This window comes from Nycticebus coucang, chromosome 3 (genome assembly GCF_027406575.1).
Source record: "Nycticebus coucang isolate mNycCou1 chromosome 3, mNycCou1.pri, whole genome shotgun sequence".
NCBI classification, from domain to species: Eukaryota; Metazoa; Chordata; class Mammalia; order Primates; family Lorisidae; genus Nycticebus; species Nycticebus coucang.
The window spans coordinates 125048903-125070550 of NC_069782.1; the positions used below are offsets into that span (position 1 = coordinate 125048903).

The 21648-nt window shown below is 35.8% G+C and overlaps 1 protein-coding gene across 1 annotated transcript in view; it reads left to right on the forward strand.

Moving 5' to 3' along the window:
- LOC128580659 (protein CC2D2B-like) overlaps window positions 1-21648 on the forward strand; it is a 121539-nt gene that overhangs the window by 14559 nt on the left and 85332 nt on the right. Inside the window, 6 exon segments of the mRNA XM_053582844.1 lie at window positions 2691-2774; window positions 5756-5954; window positions 6553-6689; window positions 6771-6899; window positions 13493-13702; window positions 16995-17092. Coding sequence (XP_053438819.1) covers window positions 2691-2774; window positions 5756-5954; window positions 6553-6689; window positions 6771-6899; window positions 13493-13702; window positions 16995-17092 — 857 coding nt within the window.

The window sequence follows — 21648 nt, forward strand, 5'->3', positions numbered from 1 at the left end:
ACCTATATTAAGTGTATGATTTAAATGACTTTTAGTTAACTTGCAGTATTATGTAATCAACACCACAATGAGTTTCATCACTCCAAAATAGGTCCCTCATGCCCATTTGCAGTCACTCTGTTCTTACTTGACATTATTTTTATCCTAAAAAAAAATATCATTAAAAGATTTACTTAGGTACATTAAGATCTAATGAGTTTATTTGAGCAAACAGAAATTCATGAACTGGGCAGTACCACACTGTGGGCAATTAGGCTCTACCAAAGGGGAATAAGGGAAAATATTTATAAGGTTCCAGCAGAAGCAAGGTAGATAAAATACTTTATTGGCTAAAGTGGAGCAGTATTCTTAAAGTCCCTAGTTAGAGATTAGTTTGCAATTTCTGACTGGTAAACCTTAAGTTTCAGTTTCCTTGAATATGGCCATTCATGGTGAATTGAGTTTCGATTTGCTTACATGGGAACTCTGGGCCCTATAGCCATCTCAGTCAAATGGGCTCCCAACTAATTATTTTAACAATATTATAGGTGATCCCCAATTTACAGATTTTCAATGTCTAATCAATATTTGAAAATTCAATGTATAATAACATTTCGAACTTAAAATGACAACTCATATTTTTGGAGAACTGTATTTAGAGTACTAAGTAGCTGTAACAAAAAGATTAAAAGTAAAATGTCTTAAGATAGAAGTTTTATTTCTCCCTAGTGTAACAGACAAGTAGTACAGGCTGGTAGGAAGAGTTCTGGTATTTGCAACATGTGATTTCCATCTCTGGTTCAATGGCAAAGCTCTAGTTTTTTCATTTGCTAGCTAGCTTAAGGAAAGGGAGGAGGAAAGAATCAAAGGATTGCAGGATGATCTTTTATGGGACAAGATCTGCAAATTACACACATCATTTCTACTTAGCAAATATGGGAGAAGTGTATAGGTATCCAGCTAAAAGTCAGTCCTATTATTAGAGACGGGAAAAAAGATGGTAAAACTAGCAGTTTCTGCCACAAATACCTAAAGTGTTTAACTCCACAGATTTTGGCTGGGTGTGGTGGTTCATGCTTATAAACCCAGAGCTTTTTGAGGCTGAGGTGGGAAGATTGCTTCAGGCCAGGAGTTCAAGATCAGCCTGGGCAACATAGTGAGACCCTGTCTCTACAAAAAATAAGAAAAATTGCCCAGGCCTTCTTATAGTCCCAGCCAATCTGGATGCTGAGGTGAGAGGATTGCTTGAGCCCAAGAGTTCAAGGCTGCAGTGAGCTATGCAGCCACTGCACTCCAGCCTGGGCAACAGAGTGAGACTCCCTCTCATAAAAAATAAGCAAACAAACAAAAACAAAAACAAAAAACAACAAAAACACCACTTGGAAAATTTTAAAAAGCGAAGATTTTTTAAACTTTCTCTCTTCCATGGTGCTCTTTATAAGTGCTTAATAAAATTTATTTTAATTAAATTCAAAAATAAAAGCAGGCTAAAAAATGATGTTTATGTACATATTATTTAATAACATATGGATAAAAACATGGCCTAAATTGGATTTAACTGTGAACAGTAAAAACTATGAATAGTACAAAGTTTGTCAAGGTTAACCTATTGATTCTCAGAAAAAGAGAGAGGTAAAAGAGAAAAGAAATTGGCCTCTGCAGCTCTCCATGCCAACTACTAGACAGTGACATCTGTTCAGGAAGTAGGGTATTTTAGCAAATGGTTTTGAGATGAGCAGATGGGAAGTAAAAGGGTTTGGATACTGCCAATTCCTGTGTGTCGTATTGTTGCAAGGCGAATAACTTTTAAAGTTAATATGACAGCTAAATTATAGATATGAACAGGATATAAGATAAGCTTTTGTATTTTACGTATTTTTAAATTCTTTGTTCTGGATGAGTTCTATTTTTTATTATAGAATTGATTCTTTTCCCAAACCTTCCATAAAGCAGTTCTTTTGTATATATGTGTGTAAAAAAAAAAACCCAAAAGTAAACAAACCAACAAAAAAGAGTTTATATGTGTGAGAAAGAAACAATGTAATTTATATTTCAAAGATTCAGACTTTACAGGATTGAAAATGATAAGTTCTCTATTTCTAAGTTTACAACTGAGAATAGGCAAAACTTACTAAAGGCAGAATACAAATGTCTACATACAATAACTGAGAAAATGCCATGAAGGCTACGTTGAACAGTGTGATGAGAAATATTTCAGATTGTGTATGAAACCAGCACATTGTACCCCTTGATTGCACTAATGTACACAGCTATGATTTAACAATAAAAAAATGAAAAAAAAAGATTTTCAATTACATATAATTGCACAAAAGATTGTGGAATGAGGTGGTATGTATATGTCAGAGAGAGAGAGAACACATGCATTGGAAAACAGGGATAGAAAAGAAAGGGTTTGGGTAATGCTCTTAATGTTCAGACTAGAGTGGGGAGATAGTTTGGGAAAATGGAGATTTGGGCTCAACTTTATTCTGGTTTTTATTGCAGTCACCAGAAAATTAATATGAATAAATAAATACTTGTGAACCAAACAAATTCAAAGCTAAATATAATTTAATATTATCTGCCTTGCTGTTTTTTGTGCATTAAGATGTTTACTGTTTACCATATTACAGGAAAGTATTTATTTTTTATAAGGAGAAAAGTTATTCATTTGAGCACTCAATAATGGTTTAGCACTGCTTAACCCACAGTCTAAAGTCTCACTGGATGAAGGTCTTTCATTTTTCATTCTGAACGGTGAAGAAGGCTCAGCTTTGGACCAGTCTTCAGAGCAGGTTAGATGTGTTCGCCTCCCTCCTACTTCCTCACTATTAGGAAAAAATAATTCATTATTAAAGATAATAGAATTAAATACATGATTGGGAGATGACATTTTTATTATTGTACATTCCTCTTTGAATTGAGAAGCTGTTCATAACAATAATATTATTATAATAATACCTCAGATTTATTGAGTGCTTACTAGATGCCCAATGTTATATAATGCTAAGCTTATAAAGTGGATTACATCATTGTGAGGCAGGCATTGTGATTACCTTTACTTTGTAGGTGAGGAAACTGTGGCACAGAGGGTCAAGCATTGATTAGAGCTGGGAAGCACAGGCTGTCAGCTCAAATGCTTGTGTTTTCTTTATCATTTGTTGTCCCTGTTCTTCTCTCCAAGTGCCCCACGTTGTTCTCCATAATCTCTGTTAACTCCTCACAGTTCCTCCATTCTTCTTCCCTGGAGTCCAACCCCAGACCCTTCTAATTTCTCTCAGTCCTTCCCAGTCCCCCTCAAATAGCTCAGTCCCTGGGTCGCTGTGATTTTTCTTCCCTCCAGTGCTGATTAGTCTCTCCAGTTTTTACCATCTCACTGAACTCTGCTCCTGTTCCTGTATGCTTTCCCTGATTCCTCTGTTCCTTCAAATCTCCCAGTTTCCTTGAGCCACCTGTTACCTGACACCTCCTATTCCCAGTGGTTTCCCCCCATACCTTCAGACGCCTCTCAGTTATTTCCTTATATCCTCCTTTCAAGTATCTCTGGGACCCCCAGGTGCCTTCCTACTTATCTCCCAGTCGTTACTTTTTTGTTATTGTTGTTTTTTCCACAATAAAAACTTCATCTCTAAGAATTTTGAATAAAATATATGCACTCAAAACTTCATGCAGAAAGCCATGAGCAAGAAAATAAAAATAACCTGAAATCCCACTGTGCTGAGATAATGACTATTATCATTTTTCATCTTTCTTTATGTGTATAGCCACACATAAAGTTTTATATGCATACACACAGAGTTTTATATAAATAGAATCATAGTGGTAAATGGCAATTCCATTTCCCTGAGCAATTCCATTCCTCAGCCAAACTGTGATATCATGCACAGATCCTCTTTACTCACATGCCTGGTACCCAATTCATCATACATGCTGTTGGTTCTACTTTTAGAGTATTACTGAGTCTGATGCACTTTTTGCTACCTTCAGGAGAAAGCTGCTATATTTTGTAGAGGGTTAGGTCTGAGTGTAGTGCTTTTCTTCTGAGATAAAGGGGCACCCTGGTCCCATATATCTCATCTGTGCAAATCAGAGTGAGGTCTGAGGTTACTTTCAGATGATTCTGTTGGTCATACCGTAGTTAACAAGGCATACTCCTGTGAGATGGGGTAAGAGGGCAGGCAGTATCTTTTTATTTTTATAATATTTACTTATCTTCATATAGGTTTGTATCTTCTGACCTCATATTCCCTATCACACAACAGCGAACAGCACAAACACAGCTGTGCTGTGAGCTCCAACAGTTGAGACCAAGAAGGTGATCTGGGATGGCAGCTGGATTTAGCCCAAATGAGGAATAGTTGGGCAGATAGGGCTTACATTGGTGGAGATCACAGCTTGTCTCAAGCGAAAATTATAGGCAGATTGGAGTGCCATAAATTAGAGGCTGGGGTCCAAGGCGAGAGTCTGCCATGCTCAGCCATCAGGGCAGACCCCAGTCCTGAAGGCAGGTTGGAAGCTCGGGCCCACGCCAGGTGTGCTGTAAAGGGAGCTTCGCAGTGGAGTTCCAGCTGGAGTCTATGACTGGAGTCTTCAAAGATCTCCTTTAAGTAGGTGACCCTCACATCTTGCTCCTAGAAGTTAGTATCATATTTTTTTGAATTCTGAAAAAGATACTACAAAGATTTCTGAATATAAAATATTTTCTTGATTTCATGATAAGGATAGGAGGGAGAGTTATGATGATACGACTTCATAGGAACCAAAGTGATATTTAACTACATAATTTTGTCAGAGTTGATCAAAGCCATGTAAGGATTTCTATTTGAAGGAATTATATGATTAATTCTTTTTTTATCACTTACCTTAAACATATGGTTTTGAGAACTGAGGGTTTTTATTTGCATTACATATTTACTCTCCCGTTCATTATATGTAGAATTCAAATTAGACAAATAAATTCGTCCAAAATAAATTGATGATTTTATTTTTGTGAATTAACTCTTATTAAATCTATATTATGATATAACATATATATTTTAATATATAATATCTGTTTCCATACCCATATTCACATTATTTATAACTTTTATATATGTCATTTCAGAATTTCGCTGCAATTATTCTATCAGACTCAGTGTTGAGTCTTTTCTTCCTCCCTCCCTCCTATCCTTCCTTCTATCTTTCCTTTCTTTCTTAAATACCTTCCAGAAAACAGCATTCCTACTTCATACCACTATAGCTAGTACTGCTTTCTGACTGATGAAAAAAATGGGATTTAATTCCACATGGTCTGATCTCTGGGGGTCCTGCCGAACACTGAATTCTCAGTAGTTAAAGTGTTATAGTCCAGGGCAGTACCTGTGGCTCAAAGGAGTAGGGCGTCAGCCCCATACGCCTGAGGTGGCAGGTTCAAACCTAGCCCCACCCAGAAACTGCCAAAAAAAAAAAAAAAAAAAAGTGTAATAGTCCAGTATCTCATTATATTTTCTATAGGGGAGGAGGGGCTTAAATTATAGTCTATTTTAGCAGTCTTTCATTGGAAAATTGCAAAAGATGGGCTATAGAAAAATTAGAAAAACCATATTGTCTGATACTAAGCCTTAAATGAGTTCCATTATGTTCAGTAAAATTTGCTTTCTGCTAGAATTTGATCTGGGTGGCATGGATCAGGAACACAGTTCACAATTGTGGTAAGGTTTCAGTACATTTCCTTTTTCTGCATATGAATGACTGGGAACAAGCATGTAGATTTATTTTTCTTTTTGGTATTCAACAGAGATCAGTAAATGACAATTACCCCAAACATTTTTCACTTGATGATAATTTACAAAATGTTGTTGAAAGCCAAGATGAAGATTTTATGGAAGAAGTCATTTCTACAGATTTAGTTGAAATAAAAGCTTCTGAATATGAGGAAGATCAAGAACAAATAAAAAAAAAACAGAAAAGTATTTTTGTGCCAAGTAGTTCTCCAGGTAATGGTCTTTTATAATAAAGTATTGAAGTTATTAATGAATCATGTTATAGGATAATAACTTCTTTGTATACTGGAAAAATAAAAAGTACTTATCTAAAATTATGGCAGTGCTCGTAGCTCAGTGGGTAGGGCGCTGGCCACATACACCCACACTGGTGGGTTTGAACCTGCCCAGGCCAGCTAATCAGGAAAGACAACTGCAATAAAAAAAATAGCTGTGCATTGTGGTGGGCACCTGTAGTCCCAGCTACTTGGGAGGCTGAAGCAAGAGAATTGCGTCAGCTGAAGAATTTGAGGTTGCTGGGAGCTGTGACACCACAGCACTCTACTGAGGGCGACATAGTGAGACTGTCTCAAAAACGTAAAAAATAAATAAAAATATAAATAAATAAATAAAATTGTACTTCATTTTCTATATTTGTTTTTCATGTCATCTCTGAGTTAGGGGGATTAATCACTCACTCGTCTCACGTATTCATGTGTGTGCTAGACTTCAGTGGTAGGATATAATGGCAGCTCCTTTATGCTTCTTATTTGGTCAAAACAAATTTGTTTAATATTTTGGACTTTAACATCTAAATTTTATTGTTACTAAGTGGACAGCCAGCATAAACTGCCAAAAGATATGATGCCACGCATTTTAGAAGATGAAGGGTTCTATATTCAGAGAAAGCCAAAAATATATAAGAAGACCTGTAACAAAATGGAAAATCGCCTGCTTAAATTGGAAGAGGCAAGTGCACCACATAACACAGATAATATATGATTGTTTAGTGAAATATTAATTACTGTATTTCTCAAATATTTTTGATAGGGAAAGTGTTGGTTTGAAGAAAGTGGAGAATTAATGTCGTTACCTACACCTATTAAACAGTCATGGAATTTCCTACTAAACATAAGCAAGGAATCTTTAAATCCAGCACAAACGACCATATACAGGAAGGTAATCAACAATAATTTATTTATAATTATGGTTAGAATTCTTGTAATATCAATTATAACTAATATTTTTGTGGTGTTAATTTACTCTTTAAAGATATTAAGTCAAGTAAATAGTCCTTGTTTTAAAGGAATATTTAATGATAGGGAGAAATACTCAAAATATGAACTTATAAAATGTAGAATTTAAAGTTGTAAATGATCATTAATTTATTTATTTATTTGAGACAGAGTCTTACTTTCTTGCCCCAATAGAGTGTGATAGCATCATAGCAATCTCAAACTCTTAGGCTCAAGCAATCCTCTTGCCTCACCATCCCACATAGCTGGGACTACAGGTGACCACCCCAATGCCCAGCTATTTTTAGGGGTTAGGTCTCACCCTTGCTCAAGCTGCCTGAACTCAGGCAGTCTACCTGCCTCTGCCTCCCAGAGTGCTAGGATTATAGGTATGAGCCACCAGGCCCAGACTCATAAATTTACAAATATAGATAATGAATGAATGAATAGTACTCAAAGGTAACCACTATCGGTTATACTTGTCTGTTTTTTCTTTTTTGAGACAGAGTCTCACTATGTCACCCTCGGTACAGTGTCATGGCATCACAGCTCACAGCAACCTCAAACTCTTGTGCTTAATTGGTTCTCTTGCCTCAGCCTCCCAAGTAGCTGGGACTACAGGCACCCATCACAACGCCCAGCTATTTTTTGTTGCAGTTGTCATTGTTGTTTAGCTGGCCTGGGCTGGGTTGTGACCCGCCAGCCTCGATGTATATGGTGGCACCATAACCGCTGTGCTTTAGGTGCCAAAGCTATGCTTGTCTGTTTTACCTATTTTATATAAATGGAATCATAAAATATGTACTCTATGTTGTTGTGTGCAGCAGTAGTTTGCTAATTTTTGTTGCTGTATATATCTCCATTATGTGACAAAATTATGTATTTATTCATCCACCCTTCTATTGATGGATATAAGTTGCATCTAGTTGTTGGCTATTATTAATAACACTGTTACAAAATTTTTGCACATCTTCTGACAAATATATGTATAAATTTTCTGTTATGTATCTCAGACTAAAAGTGCCAGGTTGCAGGTTTGTTTAGTTTTACTTTGTAGTGCTAAACAGTTTTCCAAAGCAATTGTACCAAATTATGCATAAGCTAGAAGTATATGAGAGTTCTAGCTGCTTTATATTATTGCCAACACTTGATATTATCTTGCTTTTACATTATAGTCATTTTGGTGTACATAAGTAATACTTCATGAGGGTTTAATCTGCTTTCTGTAGACTAATGAAATTGAACACCTTCCTATGTTTACTGGCCATTTGAGCAGCTTCTATTGTGAAAGCTTGATTAAGACTTTTATATGTTGTTTCTTATTGGGTTGTCTGCTCCTTATTGACATGTTGATTTCTAGTTAGGAGCACTATCTTGGATGAATATACATGATTTTCTACTCTATGGCTTATCTTCTCACACCCATAATCCTTTTGTGGATACATTCTTAATTTTAATGTAGCATAATTTACCATTTTTTAAAATTTATGGTTAGAATTTTCTGATTAAGAAATCTTTGCATTTTTCAAGTTTGGAACTATTTTGCTGGGTTTTTCTTTCCTAAAAGGTTTGTTGTTACGCTTTTCTTATTTAGAGTTAACACCGATCTGGAAAACACTTTTTGTGTATAATATTAGATATAAGGTCATATTTTACTTTATCCACATGGATATTCAATTTGACGTAGTACCATTTATTGGAAAAAATCAGTAATCCTTTTCTTATAATTGATTGTCATCTTTGACATTAATATGTTGGCCATGTACATGTAGATCTGTTTCTGGACTTCCTATTCTGTTTCATTGGTCTACTTGTACATAATTGAAACCATATCACACTGTGTTACTATAGGTCAATAATTAGGTTTTTTTTTTGAGGTTATGGTCATTTGTTTATTTCACATTTTATTCTCATTACATTGATCTGGGAGAGAAAGGAGTCATGCACCATTTTACATAAGTAATATTTATTATTGTATAGATCATACTATTCCCTTGTTTTCAGACTGAATAGGGATCCAGGTTCTAATTGTCTGTAAGTTCAGAGTCAGAATCAGAAGTCAGCCACTGTTTCTGGGGCTGAGAGATGCCGGAAGAAAGGAAAGAAACAGACATGGAACTGGCTAAGGAGGGTTTATGTTCTAGGGCTCTTATCTGGGTACCTGAGGATCCTCCATGTAGAATATGCATGGGGGAGCCAATAGCAGCTTCTCAAAGTGAACATCAATGGCCCAGATCTGTGGCTGGTACTCAGGAGTTGGAAGGATGACCACATCAGCATAGGGAGGACGTCCTTTCATCTGTATCCCAGAATCCTGCATAGGGCCTCTTTATAAGGACAAAGACAAGTTTGTCTCCTTGACCTCTGGTTCACCTTGTGAGTAGTCCAATATGAATCTTACAAATCTAGAAACGTTCTTGCCTGCTCTTCTTTATGCCCCTCTTCTTTTTTTTTGTAGAGACAGAGTCTCACTGTACTGCCCTCAGGTAGAGTGCCATGACGTCACATGGCTCACAGCAACCTCTAACTCTTAACTCTTGGGCTTGCGCAATTCTCTTGCCTCAGCCTCCCAAGCAGCTGGGATTACAGGCGCCCACCACAACGCCCGGCTATTTTTTTGTTGCAGTTTGACGGGGGCTGGGTTTGAACCCGCCACCCTCAGCATATGGGGCCGGCGCCCTACTCACTGAGCCACAGGCGCTGCCCTATGCTCCTCTTCTTGAGATGCCAGACAGTTGCTCTAGAACATGATTCTTTTTCCTCAACTCTTCAAATTCAATAAATTCCCATTCTTTTAGGAAAATCTGGATCTCCTGATCACTCTAAGGTTTAATTAATTGGTCTAATGCAGAGGTGTCCAACTTTTCTTCTTTTCTGCCACAGATTGGAAGACTAAGAATTATCTTGGGCTACATGTTAAATATACAAACACTAATGAAAGCAAAAAAAAAAGTGTGTGTGCATACTTTTTAAGATATCTGTGGTGCAGATAAGCAAAACAGTCCTCAAATCTGCATGTGGCCTGCGGGCCACAGGTTGGGACACCCCTGGAATGGTTTTTCTGGTTTCTTGGTTTCTCTTTTCTTCTTTACTTTTTGAGAATTTCTAATAATTTCAGTCTGAAGTCTCACTTTTTCCATTTTTATTCCTGAGTTTTCCCCTGGAATTCTTTTTACTGCAGCCTTGTGGCCTAATCGTGGGTTGGCAGAGAACTAGCAACTACTCTGCCCTAATGGCACCCAGGAGAGTCAAGAGGTGCCTGAGAATGGGGATGTGTTTGCTCTTTTCTGTGTCTGGCAATCTCTCACTTTATAATAAATCTTGATATCTGATAATGAAAGTCCTCTAGCTTTTTGCTTCTTCTTCAAGGTTGCTTTGGCTGTTCTTGCCCTGGTCAACTGCTTATAAATCTTAGAATCAGCATGTCAAATTGCTGGGATTTTGATTGATAATGTAATTTAAGCCATCTTTTGAGTTATTTGCATTTACTTTTTTCAAAAATTTTATCTCAATAGTAGTTTTTATTAGAGAGTAATTTTTTTTTAAAGTCATACATACATAAATCATGAATACATTTATGCATTTGTGGGATTCAATGTGTTGATTATTTGTACAAATTAGAGTGCTTACATCCTACTAATTAACATAGCTTTCATCTCATTTACTTAATCACAGTGTTAAGACATTTGTGTTCTATACTTGATAGATTTGACTTGTACCCTTGCAATATGCTCCATAGGTGTGGTCCCACCATTAACCCTCCCTGGGTGTAATGTTTTCTAATGTTAGTTGCTGTTATTTTTAAACTTCATTTTCTATTATTGCTGGTGTATAGAAATACATTTGATTTTTGTATGTTGACCTTCTATACACCAATTTTCCTAAATGCATTTACCAATATCAATAGTTCATCTATATTACTTTTTGGATTATATTCAAATATAATCATATTGTATATTAAAAATGCAAGTTCATTCTTCCTAATTCTTATACCTTCTGTTATGGACTGAAATGTGACTCCTAAAATTCGTATGTTGAAGCCCTAACCCAATGTGGCTAGGTTGGCAGAAAGGGCTTATGAGGATGTGATAAAACTTAAATGAAGTCAGAAGGCCAAGGCCCAAATCCAATAGAGCTAGGGCCCTTATAAGAAAAGGAGACACGAGAGCTTGCTTGCGGTCCACTGTGTGAGGACACAGAGAGGAGGAGGCTATCTATAAGCCAGGATGAGAGCCTTACAAGGAAATGAATTGGCTGGCAACTTAATTTTGGACCTTCCAGCCCCCAGAACTATTAGAAATAAACTTCTATTCTTTGTAAATTACCTAGCCTCAGGTATTCTATTGTAATGGATTACGATGGTAACATCCTAAATGGATGATGCTCTGGATTTTGTGTCATTGGAGTGATTTTCTCTTCTGTCTTCTTCACATTTTTTACATTTCCCAGCCAGCCTTAAAGGTAAGGCTAATGTGGGTTTCTCACCAGAATAAAATAGATAAACTAGCTAAACAAAACAGATACTATAGCTTAGTATCAGAGTCCCATGTTTGCTGCTGCCTCTGCCAGGTACTTTAGCAGCTTGTTGTACCTCTCCTACCCCAGGTCCTAGTAGCTGATTAGTTTTGTCTGACCATCTGACAGTTTAACTGTGCCTTTCACTCTGCTCTCTCTTTTGGCATAGTGCTTCCATCACTAATTTGATTCATTGTTGCTCACATATTTGTGCTTTTGTGTAACACACTTAATCTGGTTCTAGAAGCCATCTTACTCCTTTAGTCAATGCAGTTTATAACCAACCACTGTCAGAGAGCTTATTCTATCTCCCAGGATAATTTGTTCCAGTGTTGCATAGTTCTAATTGTTTACTGTTTTAACCTAAATCTTCTTCCTAATCACTTCTACTTACTTGACTTTGTTTGGCCTTAGAGAATTCATAATGTGCTTTACTTATGTGATAGCACTTCAGATATTTGGTTTTGCTCTCCAGTTTAAACTCTTCCTTTGATTATTGTTAGATATTCCATCATCTTAGTTACCCTCTCTTAGCTTCTGAACACCACAGTCAGTGGGGACTGAATAGGGCAGGACAAGGACAGAGGCTTGTGTTACTGTGATTGAAATCCAAAGCAAGTAAGTGACACAGCTGTTCGGACAGTGCTGAATCTGCATAGCAAGATAGGCATTTCTGACTTAGGAACTTCAATTTTCAAAAGTTCATTTATGAAAGTTGTCTAAAACTGAAACTTTTTTTCCCCATTGGGGTTTTATTTCCTGGCTAATGGCCAACATACCAACCGATCATTGACCATATCTCCTAGGTGGAGTCAAGAGCAGATTTTCCCCTCTGAGCTGCTCTTACATAGAGAACAGACTTACTAGATATAGATTAAACAAAAACAAATTGTTCTTCTGTCTCCCTAAAACCCATTATAGGAGAAAGAAAGGTTTCTAGCATAGGCAGAGACTCAGGCACTATACAGTCTTGTATTCCTTGAGGAGCATTGGGTCTGCCATACTACTTTACGAGTAGGACGGCATTTTTTTTAGTTTAATTGCAAGTGTAATGGGAATAGCAGAGACTGGAGCCAAGTCCTATTAACACCTGACTGATCAGAAAGTGTGTTCAGTGCTCTCCTTTTTGGGTGGAGACAGTCATGGCTCTTATCAGTAGTTGCTAGACATTCATGAATTAGGCTGCACATGTTAAGTAACTCACCAGCCTCTCAAAGTACATCACTAAAAATCAGTCAAATGCATATTGCAACATATGTGCTTATATTCCAAATAGTGGACTAATACGTAGATGAACTATTTTGCATATAATCTAAATGCTACAGGTTTTAACTAGTTTAGGAGGCATAAGTGACCTTCTGGATCCTTGAGTGTGGCATTTTAACTGAATCTAAATATTGCAGAACAAATTCTTACAATACAAGGATTTATTCTGTGAAGTTTAGAGTTAGTCAGGGGGGCCGCACTTGTACATCTGGAGAGCCACATATGGCATAGAGGCCTCAGTTTCCCCACTTGTGGAAGAAAAAATGTCTCCTTTTAATATAGCATTTTCTCAGGGAAGCTAAGAATCCTCAACGGAATTTTCCAGTGGGTCACCAATTTGTTCTCCTGTTTCTTGAAACCCCCTAAAATAGTGAGTAGTTACCGTTTAGCTCTGGCCCATCATTACAATATTATGTAGCTGAACTATTGACCCAACAGTTCTGAACACCATCTGTCACAGTGTTCCTATAGGAAATTAGTTTTGGTGTTTGAACTTTAAAGTCTAACCTCCACCAATACACAGTCATGAGGTAGATTACAGTTTATAGCAAGATAATTAAAATGCTGTGATATAAATATATTTTTTGAAATTAAGAGCCATAATCAATTTCAAGGAAGAAGGATCACATTATTTTTTGTTTTTCTGTATCTCTTGATTTTCCTATAATTGATGTATTCCTTTTGTAGGAAAAGTTACTTACAATTTCAAAAGAAGTAGAATCAAATTAACAACGTTTACATGCTTTTCTTTAAAAGGCGGTAAAATATGATGTAGGAAGCTCTTTTAGGAAGAAAATTGGAAGTCAAAGGGAAATGTACCAATTAGATCTCAATATTGTGGGTTTGCAATTCAGCCATCATCATCTTTTCAACCAAGAACAAGTGTTATGTGCTAGGCTGCTTCACCTTTATGAATGTTTTCAGGACAGGCAGCAACAGAATTTACCTCAGCTACTTTACGAGAAGGTAAGAATAGCTTTCGTTATATTTATAGTGCTAAACATTCTTAAATTTAAAAAATATTTTAATTTTGACTTGAAAATTTTAACTCACAAAAGCCTACTGTTGAACAGAACTCAATATTTAATGTTGAAAGAGAAAAAATTCTTCATATAGAGCAAGTTATCAGAATATTTTCCCTTAGCACTCTAAATATTTAACTAATTAGAACAATGGTTTGATGAAACTTATAGGAGTTGCCTGGCTGGGGCTATAGCCTCAAACATATCCTCTAGAATATATACCACATAGAAATGGTTTACTAATCAGTGGTATTTTTGGTCCTATAGCTCAAGAAGAGTATTTGAAATGATTACTTTTTAAAAGAGCCATGTGCCTATTTTAAGTTTTATAATAAAGTATTTTGTTAAAAATGTTAGAAATCTTGAATCTCACATCTGAGGATGATTAATCCAAATAGTCATCTAATGACATTATGAATAGTACATAATGTCCAAAGAGAAATCAAAGGAATACTCATGATTGTTTTTACAGACTTGTACCTCTCATTTGAATTATTTGCCGGGTTTCTGATACATAATCATTTCGTTAACTAGTGTGGTCTTGAGAACAGTATCCTGATAAGTCTTGACTATAAATGCATTAGAAATTAAATGTGTAGTAATTAATACCTAATATTCAATTAAATATTTAATCCTTATGGAGTCATCAAGACATCTTGATAAGCTGGACATGAACTGTACCTTAATAAATACCAGCTTTTTAAATACAAGTGCAAAATCTGCAGGACTTAATCAGTTTGATTGAATTTTCATGTAATAGTTGTGTGGAAGAACTTAATAGATGAACATCATATGTTAATAACATTAGAATATTTCCTAAAACATATACTGAGTATTTTAACTTTCAGTATGGTAGGGCTATTTTTTTAATGACTGGAGGAATCAACTCTGATATTAAGATGCAGGTCATTAAAAATGACTGTATTTATAGATTTCTACTTTATGGATTTTTTTCCCAAGAATATCATATAATCTTTAAAGTCTGATTTAGCAATGTCAGTTTTATTTTATTAGATTACTATTAGTGTGTAGACTCTAGGTTTATTTTTCATGTAGCATTCCTGACTCTCTCCATAAAATAAAAGCCTTTGGGGATCATTATTTGTAACATGTTTCAGTTTTACTGATTCTTCGAAGCCAAAGGTAATTTCTTAGTTGATTTTTACTTTTCTTCAGTTTATTCTCAAATTGTAAAAAAGGAAATGTGGCAGGCTGCGTGCACGTCTTTCTCTTCTGAAGGTGGAGAAGAGCAGTGGGAGAAGGAGAAAAGGCCTGGTATGGCAGAGCATGTTTGTGGCCACCTACTAAAGACTGATTTCTTTAAACATAGGGCGGCGCCTGTGGCTCAGTGAGTAGGGCGCCGGACCCATATGCCCAGGGTGGCGGGTTCAAACCCAGCCCCGGCCAAACTGCAACAAAAAAATAGCCAGGTGCTGTGGGGCGGGCACCTGTAGTCCCAGCTACTCGGGAGGCTGAGGCAAGAGAATCGCTTAAGCCCAGGAGCTGGAGGTTGCTGTGAGCTGTGTGATGCCACGGCACTCTACCAAGGGCCATAAAGTGAGACTCTGTCTCTACAAAAAAATAAATAAATAAATAAATAAATAAATAAACATGGATAATAGATGTATCTGTTTAGTCCCTTGGTATGAAATGTATGCCTCTTCTTGTTACAATTAGTTAAGAATAGTGGAACTCTCACTGGCATCCGAAGAGTTCTTAAACTGGAATATGCTTCTTTATATGAGTATGAACTCCACTTTAAGAACAAACAGGAATGTTACAGATAACATGAGAGAGTAGAAATAATGAACAGCTATGCAGATTTCTGCTATTTTTCCTTTCAGCTTTTAGTTTTTGAATTATACAAGTAATACAGGAATACATTCTCATTGGAGAGGATTCATTATAGAAATGGCAAAACATGAAAGGCCTACTTCTTTCTTCACCTCATGTTTGGCAATACAACTTTAAAGTTCTCTTTTCCCTCTATTTCTTTATATATGTATGCCAGGATTATTTTAACATAAATTGGATTTTACCCTATGTATTATTTGACAACTTGGTGTTTTAACATTAATACCATATTTTGGAACTTGTTCCATGTCACTATATACAGGACCGTAAATATAATTTTATTTTAATATATTAAATAACTCCCCATTCATAACACATAGGTCATTTCCATTTTTTATGATTACAAATAATAAAATAATTATCATCCTTGCACGTATATATTCGAGCACACATGTGAGTGCTTCTATAGGCTAAATCCCTAGAGGTGAAGTTACTTGGTCAAGGGTTAAGGGTACATGCAGTTTAAATTTTAGTAGAAAGTAATAAATAACCTTTCCAAAAAAATTGTTTCAATTTGAATTTGTAGAGGCAGGACAATATTTTGATATTTTCCCATGTTTCTCTTGCTTTGTTTGTCTTTAATCCATAAGCATTTTAAAATATGCAAATTATGGATATACGTCCGTAAAGATATATGTCTTTTAAGTGTGCTATATATTTTGTCACCTTTGGTTACTTGCTTTTTAACTTTATTTATTTATTCTATCTTTTGGCAAACATTTTTTAATTTTTAGAAGATCGAATATGGCAGCCATTTCTCTTGTGGTTTTATTGTTTGCTTCCTAAGTTCCCTAAGACCTTTTCTACCTCATATGTATCAGTTAGCATACTTTTGTTTGTAATTCACAGAAAGCTCCACCTCAATTACTCTGAACAATAAGGAAAAAGTATTACTTCATACTGCCCAGATTAGGGGAACTCTAGCAATATTTAATTTGGTGGTTCAACGATATTAACAATCTAGCTTTTTCTCTCCTCTTCATCTTCAGCAAATAGACTTGGTTAGTTATGTCCACTCATGGAGCTTATATGCTTATGACATATTAGTCCAGTCTTGCCCTGTTTTCATTATCATATTTAGGTGGAAGATAAAATAGATACCTCTGCTAAACCCACCATTTTGATCTAATAGCATTTCTTTATATCAGTTGATGAAGTGCTTGTCTAGTATGTTCAAGTTATGATGTTTATTGCCTAGAGAGTGAAGCTTTTTCAGTTCTGCCCTAAGTTGCTTGTATGAAATATATTTTAGAAGACAAAACAATAATACACATAAAATTATACATTTGTTCTTCTGCTGTACACACCTAGACCTACAGATGAATTAGAGTAATGGTAACAGGTGGATAAAATATACCACAGAACTCTTTTCTTTGTTATAGCTGAAAGCATTGACAGATGCTACCAAATTAGCAAATGAAAATTCAAATGCATACCAGCTGACCAGAAAAACTCTACAAGATTATAATTGGCAGATAAGGTAGGTTTTGAGCCATTAATGTATTGTCAAGTACTTATTTAGTAATTTCTTTAGGCAAATTATTACTTTTGCTATGGAAGATAAAGAAAAGTACAACATCCATACTTTTTTAGGAGTCTGTCGAAATGGTTCCAATCTTTCCTTAAGATCCATGTTTGTGTAAAAATATTTCACAGAAGTGACATGCAAAAGTAGTTGTAGTTTTGTATCTATTGATTTAAAAAATGTTAATGAAAACCTACTATGAGTTCACTAATATTTTTAAATTGACTTGGATTATTAATCTCAAGTGTTTATATGTAGTTGAGAATTACACATTTGCATATGGGCAAGATATATTACTAATTCAGTTTAAAGGCATACTGTATGAACATATGGAGGATTTATAGACCCCTGTAAAAAAAAAAAGCATGGTCTACAAATTGGGAACTGATGGCTTATAGACTAGTTGGGAAGAGAAGTTATGAAAGTAAGAAATAACTGGAAAAATAATTCCAGGACAAAATATATTCATGTGTCAAGGAATCTCCAAAAGTAGGAAATCTCAGTTGAAGATACTTAATGTGTAGAAGATTAGCTATGCACAAAAACATTAACAGTTGCAAATCATAAGAATGATTTGGTAGGTACAGAAATTCCCTGACTCTCTGTCCATTGATCTGCCATGATGCTACAGATTCGTAGCCATTAGTCAAAAATTGATTTAAATCATTCATTTCCTAGAATAACCTATTTAAATGCAGACAGTGCTACTTGAGGTTGACATATGCCTTACACAAGGTCTGACACATGATGTGTACTCAATAAATATTAGCTGAATAAAAGAATAGAAGTCATCAGCATTTATATAGCAATAATTAGTGTTATTTGTAATATTTACTAAAATCGAAGGTAAAGAAACAGACATTAGCATAAAAAAACACAGAACAAGTAAACTTCGATTCAAGAAAAAAAGTAAAAAGTAGGCTTTAGATGGGGCCCAATATTGGTGGATGAGGGTCCACTACTATGTGTGGGTATGTATGTGTGTGTGAGGTGGGTGGAGTGGAGGGAATCAGCGAACAGTAATCACTTTTATTAAAGCAGAAAAGAAGCAATGTAATAGATTTCCATTCAGGAAAGTTTTGGAGGTGGTATCAAAATGCTGCAAATGGCCGTTTTTGTATATTTGAGAACAATGTTTCTATTACAAAAGATGTGTGCACAAAATATAATTAACTAATAATGGTATATATGTACTTAACTTGTAATGTCTATTTACTAGGTGCTTACCTACAGTCACCTGGCATGTGTGACCCCTTCTTGCCTCTCCTCTCATCTTTCACACTACTCATAAACAGGTTCTTATATTTTTTAATTTTTAAAAACTCTTTCCATTTTGTTTTCCTCTCTATTCCCACTGGTTCTGCCTATTTCACATGCCTCACTTACAGCTTGACTACTCAAATCTCCTAAAATGCCTCACTTTAAACCATGCTTCATACTGAAGCCAGAGTGATTTTTATAAATAAATGAAACATTTTAATGGCTCCCTATTACTGTATCTTTAGCATGATCTATAAAACCCTGTGTAATCTGACTCATGCTTATCTCTCCAGCCTCATGTTGGGGCTGTCTGCCTTGGAACTTTATAGTCTGAAGTTGGTTGAATCTGCAAACACAGAGCTAGTATATATGGAGGGCCAACTATACTTTGTAACTCCAGAGTCTATTGAAGGCTTGCAACATGTAGGAGAAGACTTGGATGGCATTTTGAGGTTAATTTGGGGCAATTTCAGTCCTCAGCATAATAGCATCTACCTATCCCCCACTCCTCAGTCCTGTGGCAGGAAGCTGTGCACATGATCTAGAGCAGCCTACACACAGTTTGCAGGAGACAGGATGGCAAAAAGGACTTATTCCTCCAAATATTTGGGATCTGTGTACTAATCACTACTGATCACAAGAGATGCAAAAAGACAGGGATGTCATTGTTTTTATACCATACTCCCTAGTAACAGGTTTTCCCTCACCCAGCTATAGTGACTTCTGTGGAATTTAAAAGGCTGGTCCCCTTTCCCCATTTCATTTTTCTCTTTTTCCCTTTTGTGGAGCCAGATAGTAAAGACCGGACATTCACAAGCAACTGCTTAAATAGGGAAAATTAGAAAGTAACCACATATACCTAGGAAAAGGCACAGGCTCCAAAAAGACCTGCAGAAAACCTTATACTTATGTCTCATCACAGAGGATTCTTACAATGACTTAAAAATAAATGTGGAACAATAATTAAACACAGAAAACCCTGGGAAAGGAGGACACTCTGATTTTCAGAGTTATTATATTGTTAAGTTCAAATGTCTAATTTTCAACCAAAAGAAAAAAAAGGCAAACATAGAAATAGGAAAGTATAGCCAATTCAAAAAAATAATAAATTAACAGAAACTGGCACCAAAAAGGGCATGATGACAAATTTGCTAGACTTTAAAGCAACTATCTTAAAGATGCTTAAATAATGAAAGGAAGGTGTGGAGTAAGTCAAGAAAACTAACTATGTATGAACAAAATGGAAATATCAATAAAGAGATAGACAATCAAAAAAGAAATCAAAGAAAAATTATGGAGCTGTGAAGTATAATAACTAAAATGTAAAAGTTGCTTCAGGTATTCAAATGCAGATCTCAGCAGGCAAAAGAAAGAATCAATGAACTTGAATATAGGAAAATAGAATTATCAAATATCAGTAACAGAAAGAAAAAATATTAAATAAAATTAGATAAAGACCTGTGGATCACCATCAAGCAGACCAACATACTCTTTGGAGGAGATCCAGAAGGAAAAGATAAGGAGAAAGGTGCTGAGAGAGTGTTTGTTTGAAGAAATAATAGCGGGAAAATCCATGAATATGAACGTCCAAGAACTTTTTTTTTTTTTTAGAGACTTATTAGAATCTCACTTTGTCACCCTCGGTAAAGTGCTGTGGTGTCACAGCTCATGGCAACCTCCAACTCCTGGGCTTAGGCGATTCTCTTGCCTCAGCCTCCCGAGTAGCTGGGACTACAGGCGCCCACCACAAAGCCCAGCTATTTTTTTGTTGCAGTTTGGCCAGGGCTGGGTTCAAACCTGTCACCCTCAGTGTATGAGGCTGGCGCCCTACTCACTGAGCCACAGACGCTGCCCAACATCCAAGAACTTCAAACAAACTCCAAGTAAGATAAACTGAAAGAGACTCACACCAATACACATTATAACAAATTTTTCAAAAGACAAAGGCAAAGAGAATCTTGAAAGCAGCAAAAGAGAAATAAATTACCACATACAAGAGATCCTCTATAAGATTGTTGTATTTCCCATAAGAAACTTTGGAAGCCAAAAAAACAGTGGACTGATAATATTTAAAGTGCTAAAAGAAAAAATAAAAAACCCTGTCCACAAAGGATCCTGTATCTGGCAAAACTGTTCTTCAAAATTTAGGGAGAAATTAAGACATTCCCACATAAACAGAAGCTGAAGGATTTTGTACCACTACCTACCCTGAAAGACGTGCTCAAAGTAGTCCTACATGATGAAATGAGAAATCTCAGTAAAGTAAACATGTGTCCAATTATAAATGTTGGTATTATTGTAACAACAGTCTGTAATGACTTTTGTTTTCTATATGATTTAGGGAACTACTGTACTTAATTATTGGTTTATATTTTGGGGCACACAATGTATAAAGAGATAATTTGTGATATCAAGAACTGTAAAGGCTTGGGTCAGAGCTATAAAGGAGCAGTTTTTAAAATATTTTTTAAGTTTAAGCTGGTATAAATTCAAATTAAAGTATTACAACTTTAGGATGTTAAATGTAATCTTTATGGTAACCACAGGAAAGTACCTATGAAAATACACAAAAGGAAATGAGAAGAGAATTTAAACATTTCACCTAAATCAACTAAACACAAAAGAACATAGTAATGCAAGAAATGAAAAAAAAAAAAAGACACAATCCAAGTATATGGTATCTACACAAGACTCATTTTAGATCCAAAGACACAAATGGATTGAAAGTCAAAGGATGAGAAAAAGATAGTCCATGCAAGTAGCAACCAAAAAGACAGCAGGGGTGGCTATACTATTGTACCAAAAAAGACTAAAAATTCAATATAAGAAAAAAGCATAATAGCAAAAAATTTAATTAATTAAATTTTAAAGAAGCAAACAAAAATTCAATGGACTATCACTTCCAGGAACAGAGGTCTACCATCCTGTTAAACAGATAAAAAGTATAGGTAAAATATATCGTTTTTCCTCTTAAAAGCTCCAAAGACCTAACAGGTTTGTGAGAGATGAAAGAGGATATTAGAGATCTAAAAACCCTGAATAGGTATCCTATCTCCTCTGTCTTGGTATACCAGCCCATCAATAGAAGGCAGCTAAGAGAAAGACTCCACGTTTGGCAAATGCTTGAAGCGGGTGGGAAGGTGGAAGGGGCACGGTAAAGGTTGGACTGGAGATAGGGAACAGGGTCCTACAGAAGCCAGAAATTAATCTCTCTCTCATTTTTCTAACCATCACTACACTATATTCATATA